At 38.5% G+C, this 9,599-nt stretch overlaps 2 protein-coding genes across 2 annotated transcripts; both read left to right on the top strand.

Annotated features, from left to right (window-relative positions):
* Window positions 1-5,345: 5,345 nt before the first annotated feature.
* SARC_11959 (hypothetical protein) lies at window positions 5,346-7,338 on the top strand. The gene is made up of 2 exons (XM_014293943.1): window positions 5,346-5,663; window positions 5,774-7,338. Exons 1-2 carry the CDS (start codon window positions 5,484-5,486, stop codon window positions 7,262-7,264), a joined length of 1,671 nt encoding a protein of 556 aa, XP_014149418.1. The 5' UTR covers window positions 5,346-5,483; the 3' UTR covers window positions 7,265-7,338.
* Window positions 7,339-9,053: 1,715 nt separating this feature from the next.
* On the top strand, window positions 9,054-9,327 carry SARC_11960 (hypothetical protein; the record flags this gene model as incomplete). Its single annotated transcript, XM_014293944.1, has 1 exon — window positions 9,054-9,327. A coding segment is annotated over one exon (274 nt), but the record flags the coding sequence as incomplete, so codon positions are not given.
* Window positions 9,328-9,599: the final 272 nt, after the last annotated feature.

The raw sequence follows: 9,599 nt of genomic DNA on the forward strand, positions 1-9,599 counted from the left end.
AATATGTAAACATATATATATAAATATATATATATATATACATATATTTGTATATATATACATATATATATATATATTATTCATAAAATATTTTCGCTTTTGCAACTATCTTTATTTGCTCGACTTGCTACCATTCAGGTGACTTTTCGTGTCTATTGTATTGTTGAAGTACGACTGCTGAACTGTCGATCCGCTGTTTATGCCATCATTTGTGCTATCGATTTCGAGGATCGGACTTGTACTGGTTAGGTCCGTCATAATCTATGAGATACAGGCATACCGGATGGATCACTACCCGTCGGTCTTTCTCGCCATGAAGAATACACAAGTGTATTTTCTCAACATAAACATGGTCCTTCACCAAACATAATTTGTCCTTTTTATAAAACACGACATAGCCTTCCGAAAATTGAACGCGAAAAAAATAAAATATTTACTGCGTCTCTCTCTTGTGGTCAACACAAGGAGAGGAGTTAACGTAAAAAAACACACATGTCACAACTTTTGACATATTTAAAAAAAAATACATATATGTCAAATAGCGCTCGCTCCCGGCATATGGCCGTGTGCCGGTGACCCGTGGGGCGTGGGCTGGCACAATGCCAGTAATATACTTAGTAAATATACTTAAAAAAAATTGTTGTACATATTCGTTTGTTTTGCTTTTTGCTTTTTTTTTAATTTTTAAGTTGGACTGTGAAGTCCTATAACTCAGGGTTTTATGAGTGACTCCTGTGAGTCCTGTCATGGTGACTAGAGGGAAAATAACCAAAAAAATAAATAGAAATGAAGAAGAATCAAAAGATGTTCGTACATGAAAATATAACAAAAATAAAGTATATTAGTGGGTTATGTGGAGTGTCAGTTCAAGCTTTACCTACTAGTTGCTTCCATGAGAGTAAATATGTTAGCTATTCTCGCAACGTGTTGTCGAAAGTCGAATTGTCGAGTCACGACGCCAAGGCATGATTTTTTTCTTCCATTTTGTATATGTGTGCAGCAGTACATTTAAAAAAAAAATTGTATTAGTTGTCAAACACGACATGTGTTCGGCGTATTTGCAGTTGGCCAGAAAAGAACTATTTAAGACTTTGTACTGATAAAACATTCAATATTGATTGGCGATTCTCTGATCACATTCCCATGCTTCCACCAATCTTATCTTCCAACTCCCAAACTTAAATTCCCAAGACTCCCAACTCCCGAGTACCGACCTATTGCTAGATAATGAGCAGTGTACCGTAGTAGAGTAAAATAGAAAATTAAATGTGTTTTGATTGTTTTTCCTATGAGTATATATGTTCAAAAGTTGTTTTGTTGGTTTTAAAAAAAAACAAAAACAATTCTAATTTATAAAATCATTCTAGGAGGAGCGGTGAACATAAAAAAAAAATTGGGTTTTCGGAGACAGGAGATTTTTACTTTACCCAGAGGCGCCTTAAAAACTTAATTTCATTGGCAATTAAACTATACAAATTCAACGTATTGACGAGTAATAAACATATGCTTAATCCCGTCCCGATCGGACTATTGGTTCAAAAGTTATGAAGTATTCCATTCTGTATTCCGGTACCAGACTGGGTCTATCTCTTGCCACACGAACGCGTTATATAGGTCCAACCATACCTAACAGACCTTTCTGGCATTATAACATACTACGTGAATGGTCTATGGGGGGTTGTGTGTGCGCGTATATATAGCGAGTCCGTGTATTTCGGGTGCCTCATATTCTAACCAGTATCTTTTATATCAGTGAGAACGTGAGGTACCCGAAATACACGTCCAGATTCGCTATACGCGCACATATAAATAACTTCCCATAGACAATTAAAGTAGTATGCTATAAAGCCAGAAAAGGTCTGTTAGGTATGGATGGACTTGTATAACGCTTACGTCTGGCTAGATTGACCCAGTTCTGGTAGAATATGTACTATTCACAACTTTTGATCCAATAGTCCGATCGGGATGGGATTAAGCATACGCTCATTACTCGTCAATACGAATAATTTGTATTGTCTGCCAATAATATTAATTTTAAATGTACCTCTGGGTCAGCTTTTATTAATGTTTGAAATTGTATTTTTAAAAAGGGTTCCCAATACAAAATTAGTAAAGGTATAGGAATGTAATATGGCAATTTCATTGGTACAATATGTAAACCAGTGTACTTTTACTACTGAATACAAAGTACAAACACATCATACACATGATGTAATTCTTTTTTTGATCTTTTGATTTATATTTATTATACGCATAAAAAAAAACAAAACCTTTTGCGTTTTTAGAAGTTAAAAGTTTATCTCATATAGACAAAACGGGTTTATGAGACGTGAGGGCGGTGAGGCCCAGGCTGCCATACATGAGCGCATTGAGCGGTCAGCAGTGATTCTCGTGAGGTTGTTGTACTTGTTGTATATTTTAAATAAAGCCGTGAGGAGTTGATGATTGATGATGAATTGAATATTTCGTACCAAACTACTGTAAGCCTGTATAAGTTTAACATTTTATATATATAAAGGTTTATTCTATTTACTCTATATCCTTTTACTGTTGTTCTTTTTTTTGGAATATCAGTAATCAGACTCCTACAGTCTACCGAGCAGTTTCTATTTATCTGCTATAAAAATGTTATAATGGGAAACGTATTGAGGTTAGCCTCACAGGCTCACGCATCACAGATTCACAGCCCACACTTCCACAGGTCACACACCCCTCATTGCCCTCAAGGCTCGTCGTCCTCAAAGCTCACCGACTCACCGTCCTCATGGCTCACCATTTGGTTGTTGATGTTTTTTGTTCTAAAAAAAAACAAAAACCAGTGTCAGTCTGTTATGTCCTTTCACCGACACACAAGTCACACACCCACACAACAAGAAGAGAGAAAAGGCGAGAAGAGACTGAGAGTAAGACTAACAAGAGTTAGACCAATTCTTAAACTCTCAGTCAGCATTTAGAGAGAGAAGAAAGAAAATATGTCTGAACGGATTAACGTCCGACTGTCCGTTGGAAACTCAGTTGGACCGCAGGACAGCTTGGACCTGAGAGAGAGAGCTCTATGACTAAGTACTATTTTTTTTTGTAGAGAGTAGGCTACCTCTTTGCCAGTGGCAGTGCCACAATCAAGAGAGCACTATTCATTGGGAGAGAAATAGTAAAAATAAAAATATTTAGTCACAATGTGAGAGTGGAGTCTGTGAGACTATGGTTTGTGTCAGTGTGTGAGACAGTCGTATATTGAGTCACAGTCTGACAGCCGTCGGGCTATTCAAAGTAAAAACATATGTTTTTTGAAATACACATAACTTTCTGTCGTTTTTAGAAATAGGGTTTGTTGTCTATTGTTTTTCAGTTTTTGCAATCGAGATTATAAATAGTATAAATAAATATAAATAAATGCAATAATTATGTATTATATGTACGTATGTATGAAAAAAAATAACATTTGTTTTGTTTTTAAAAACAATATACTGAACTAAAACCATATCATTTTGTACGTTATTTAAGAGAAGTTCAATCACTTGAACGGAAACGCTACATATTCGTTTTTTAAAAGAAAATTATAAACGAAATATCAATCTTGCACTTGCACTCTATACCGAATTCAATCAAAATGGACCAATGTGAGGAAATCTAGCGGGTTGTTGCGGCGTTACAATTCGGAATATAGGACAATCTTGTGACCTGATACATGCACCTTACAAATTTTCATAAAGCAGAAATGTTGAACGGAAACGCTTATATTTATTCAATCTGAAAAGTATATATTTTAAATACAGGAATCTACTCGAAGTTTAAAAAAAAACTGCAGTTGTCACTTGGAGACAGCGGAGACTGGGGTGACCGGAGACAGTCTATTCGTAATAGGTTAATACGCTTTTGGGGTTGGAGACTGGAGAGTGGGGACTGGAGACTACTCTACAAAATACTATTTATTTAGAGTAGTAGAGAGTGTGCAAAGTGCAAACTACAACCTGCAGTCCTGCAGTCCTGCACACAATAAGAACTTTAGAAGAGGGAAGAAGAAGTGTACAATATTGAGTATTGAGTACAGTGCAACGTGCAAACTGTAAAGTAATATAATTGTTTTTGTTTGTTTTTTTTAAAAAAGAGCAAAAATATATTGTTGATTATTCTAAAAAAATATGCGCCCCCCCTAACGTTTTTGTTTAAAAAAAACTTCCTTTCATTCTACGTACATACATATTTATTGCTTTTTTTCTGTTTTGTTTTTATTGTTTTTTAAAAACAAATGTACTTCTCTATTATATGTACTAAATACAAGTTCAGCCATTGGGAGTTTGGGGCTTGGGCCTTTGGGCCTCTTAGGCTCTTCTTGGGCTGTGACAGACTACAGAGTAAATACAGAGTACAGAATACAAAGTTAACACGCCACAGAGAGGAACTGACTCAACAGACTCGATCACGCAAAACTAAAATAATACTCAAATCCCAAGTCCCAGCACTCCAGCAGAGTGCAGACTATTCATGAAAAATCTAAATAAATAACATCATCACGAGTTCATGATTTCGGACAAACCTTTGTGTTGGGTTTGTTTAGTTTTTCGTGAAAAAGAATAAACAACCAAAAAAAAAGACATTAATTTTTATAGACTGGAGTTCACTGAACTGTGAAGTTTAAAGAAGCATTGTCTTTTTGAATTTTGATGACCCTTCGAAAAATTATACTGAGCATGATATACTTTCAAAAAAAAACCCCACAATTACTGCTAGATTCCGGGGACTGGAGCACTATGCGTTTCTTGTTTCTGATAAGAAATATTTTCGGCGGTTGCATATTCCTCATTCACCAATCGCCCCGCAACTTGTGGAGTGATATTGGAAATAGCGAATATAAAACTATAAACAAAAATAAAAAATAGCGGAGAACTGATTTCTATTGGGAAAACAAAAATCAAGCAAGAAAATTTGAAAGTAAATATGCAAGCCGTCTTATTCAATTTAGAAGGCTATGTCAATATTTAAAATATATATATATATATATATAGATAAATAGTCATAATAAATAGCATTGCTGGAATGGCAATGTTCAGTTGAAAAAAAACCTTGTTTCCTTACGCGAGAGAAGATAAACAGGAGGCAATTCAAAACGGCAGCTGAATTCAGAATTCTCTCCTAAATATTTACTTCATCGGGCTGGGCCCGCTGGGGCTGGGCGCCTGGGGCCTGAGAGGCTGGGACCTGGGGGCTGGTGCCCTGGTCGGAGGGGATGGGTAGATATTTAAAAAAAATGTTTTACCTCATTTATTAATTTTATTTATTTATATATATATATATATATATATACATAGGATCGATACATTTTTCGTTCATAAATGAATTTTCAACTCGCAATGAATCTTTAGAGAGAACAACGATCAACAAAACGAGAGCAGCGAAACCTATAGAAAATCAACCAATTGAATGAATTATTGATACGATATTGATACCCTTCAGAGTTAAATACATAGTTTCCCGTTTCCAACATGAAGTCTGATAGAAAAATAGATATTCTAGACGACCCTACAGGTTCCCCCGATAATGGTTCGGATAAGCCGAAAGCAACGTCGACAAAACGGATTCGTAGGTCATATCAACAACTTGACCGCACCTTTGCTTGTGAGGATTGTAATCGTAAATACGCGTCGGAGCACTCAATGAATCAGGTATATGACTAAACTTAATTGTAGACCTTGATTTTGTACCCTAAATGAACAAGATTCGCTTTTTCTCTAGATTCTTGGTGACTGATTATTTTCCATTTTACATGAAACAGCACATCCGACTGAAACATGTATCACCGACGCCGCCATTGGCCATGCTGGGCAAGAATCCTTTCCTTTTACCGAAATCAGGACAGTCCAGTGTAGGGGTGAAAGAGAACGCCCTTGGAGATGACCAAAAACAGTCCGAATCAATTCGTGATCAGATGAGCCCCTCGTCGACGAGTTCTGCAAGGGGGTTACAACCCCATCACCACACAGGTGGCATTACGAAAAGTGAGCCTTGTCCACGAGCCTTTGAATCTCGCAGCAGATATGAAAATTACCATGTTGATCATGTAAGACGACGTGCTGCGGCAAGCCACTACCCGCACATGCGGGAAGATTTCGCAGATCATCGCAATTATATGTGGAACGAAGCCGGCCACTCGCGTGATGCATATTCAGAACCTATAGATAACCCGCTATGGACCAGAATAATACATTCTATAAATCGGCAGCAGGATTTACACAGAGATGGATTTCTGCATGAAGAGGAATATCACGAGCGAGAACCCCATTATCATAGTGATTACAATAGTCGATACTATGGACCGCGTTGGCGGCCTCACGAACGGGCATATTCGTATCAATATGCACACCATGAACCATACACACGATCATCCAAGCCTATACGACTGACTAATAATGGTGGCAATCGTATGGCGACGCCTGAGTCGCAGTATCCTGGTGGATCTGATTTGTGTAGGAGAACAGACGTGTATCCAAATGGCTCTCAACGAAGGCAGACATCGGCGGTCGGAAATATACATTTTTCACAACAGACTAGACCGGTTGGGTCCTACTTGTACGGTGATGCACGACCAGGTGGTTTCCATGTAGGAGGTAGTGAGAGATACAGGCACACAGGCCCCAGCTCACAAGTTATCACCAACAGGCGAACTGATAACCCGACTATACCAAGGCCCATGAAGGATGCGAGCTTCAATAGATGTGTTCGTACAAAGAGTATTCCGACGGTGGTCCTGCAAGACAGAAAGCCAAATGCGAGGAAGATATCCACACGAGTGTCAGTGGGTAGTGATACGGATACAGCCGAGTGCGCAGCATCATGTTCAAACTCGTCGTCGCCGACTAGTGACTGCCGTTCGCAGGTGCTAGCAAATACTCTGAGCACTGTAAACATTCGCACACCTGATATCATCTTGACTGATCAGAAGTCCTGTGAATTGGGTGTCAACAGGATTGAGCATGCAAGCAGTTCACATATTTGTGAAGATAATGCTGCTGGGCAGAATACTATTATTCGTACTTACGTAAAGAATATGAACTTGTCTCGGTGCTTGTCTGCGAATACGGAAGTATTCGAAGATAGTTCTGTGGAGGCTCTAATGAGTGAAATTACACAGCTGTCATCAGACGAAACAAAAGACTGGGGCGTTGACCAGATAGACTATACGGCTTTCTCAATTGCCGATTTGGACTTGCTCGAGCCATTTTGTACGACATCTACTGATCACGCGGCGGGAGCTATTCAAGTTTAAATTCCTGGCCTCAGTGGGTAAAAAATTGAGTGTTTGCTTTCTATCTGCATAATTTAGACTATTAAAGTCTTTCCACCTATACCATATGTAAATGATGATATATAGCGTGTGCGCCTCCAGTCGACATACTTCAGCTTGTCCACACGTTTAATTCATATCTTATTTTTGGCATTATATTTTCAAAACGAGGTGGGATCGTTCTAACATGCTCACTAGTAGTGAGGATTCTTTACTGAGTGAAATCACATAGCTATCACCTGACGTTGCGAGACGCTGAAGTTTTGACCAGATAGGCGATATAACTTATTCGATTGCCGACGACATGCTCGAGCCGTTCTGTACGATTCCAAATGATCCTGTGGTGGAAGTTGTTTTTATTTAATAAGATTCTTGGCCTCAACGGTTAAACAGTTGTATATTAGCTTTCTGTCTGTATAGCTTAGACTATCATTGTCACTTCAGCTCTATACCACATGCGGTTATGATATATCGTGCGTGCGTCTCAAATGGGCGTACTTCAGCCAATGCACAGTCAATTTATATCACATTAGAATTATAATCGCACGCTTGTTTGATAATGCTTCACTGAGTGAAATCACATAGCTGTCACCGGAAGGCTTGGACTTTGGCCAGGTAATCTCGATTACCGAATTTGACATGCTCGAGTCATTCTGTATGTTTTCAAATGTTCATGTGGCGAAAGCTGTTCATTTGAAAATTCTTGGCCTCAGCGGTTTAATAGTAGTGTGTTTGCTTCTACCTGCATAATTTAGACTACATAGGCGCCCCCTATCGGCGTACATATCTAGTGCACGGTTGATCTATATCACATTAATATCTCAACCGAGGTGAATTTTTATAACCTGCTTACCAGCAGCACGCTTGATCCCTACAGTTAAAAGATCTCGAGAGTAAAGACCAATGGTGGTGTATTACGACCGGCGAAGTCTCATTTTTATTTGTGGTTATGTCGGGGTCGCAAAAAATCGCGAGAGCAGATTAATACAAGGATAGGTCGTGACGGCGATAGCTTATTGGCACGCTGTATACAAAACACTATTGTCAGACCCAAGTCTGTAATAATATGTATGATGTGTTACATCATTCGTGGTTGTTCACAGCTCGTGTTTGTGTATCACTATCGTATTCCCAGGCATCGCTCTGATATCATATTATGCTTTTGCAGTTGATACTTGCGGAGACAGCATTGTATTGCCAACAACAACATACTAAATATTTTACATTTCAGAAGTAAGTTCAACTCTGTTGTTGCCAACATGATAAAATAAATGAAATATTTATGTATAATTAATATGCATAGTTCTACTAAAACATAGGAATCTCTAGCTGGTTTTTTTAGGAGGCTATGCTCTACTCTAGACCACTAGGCCTCTCTACTAGCTAAATACTAGTAGAGTAGAGAGGTATTTTTTAAATATTATTGTCACAGGATGCTGTACGGCGCGTCTTTTTTAAATATCTAGTTCTGTACCAATTAATATTGGGTTTGTCATGTAGGGTTATGTTCCTTTTTTTTTGGCCAAAAGCTAAACAATATGTGCAAAATAATGGTATTTAAAACACTCGATGATGCTATTTCTATTTCATGAACTCTTGGTCTAATAATACTCTACATTGAGTGCCACTGTCAGAAAGCTGTTTTACATTATGCATGCTCTTTTCAATAATTGTACATACTTTGCCTAGTATTGCGCTGTTAGTAGATGGCTCAGCTCAAAGTGTATGCTGGCATACTGTATTAGACTGAAAATCGCAAGACAGCGGCACCATGGACCTAGCCAAGAAACGTACTAGCCAAGGGCCCACTCGAGCTTCCGATTATCTGCTGGTCTTAGTTATAGACTGCAGTCTTTATATCTGGGGTGACATAGGCGCGAATAGCATGGTAGATGGGGAGACAAATCAGACCAGCTTTGCTGCCTGTTTGGACGCTGTGATGGTTTTCTTGAATGCATATCTTATGCTTAGTCAGAACCACTCGATTGCGATAGTTGCCAGCCACGCTGGTGGTAGTGCACTCGTGTACCCCGAGGAAGTGCCTGGTAAGTTTTTATTCGAGGTAGTATATAGTATCAGGATATTTTGGTCTGCTTGTGCAACACTTGTTAATCGTGTAATATTCACATAGCTTGTACATCTAGCATACCCACAGTTTCAAGGTTAGCACTAGCATACCCACATCTCCAATGCTAGCATACCCAAAGATTCAAGAAGTATTGTGACTAGCGTTGAAAACGACATACTCCTTTCGTCTTCGAATGTGCTTTGTAATAATTCAGATAAGGAACGTTATACACTATATATAGTTATATGT

Source organism: Sphaeroforma arctica (genome assembly GCF_001186125.1).
Source record: "Sphaeroforma arctica JP610 unplaced genomic scaffold supercont1.1978, whole genome shotgun sequence".
Classification (NCBI taxonomy): Eukaryota; class Ichthyosporea; order Ichthyophonida; genus Sphaeroforma; species Sphaeroforma arctica.

Excerpts from the sequence above, each read along its gene's own strand:
- SARC_11959 (XM_014293943.1), top strand. The coding sequence starts at position 5,484 with ATGAAGTCTGATAGAAAAATAGATATTCTAGACGACCCTACAGGTTCC. Across the intron at positions 5,664-5,773 it reads CGGAGCACTCAATGAATCAG|CACATCCGACTGAAACATGT; the intron begins GTATATGACTAA and ends TACATGAAACAG.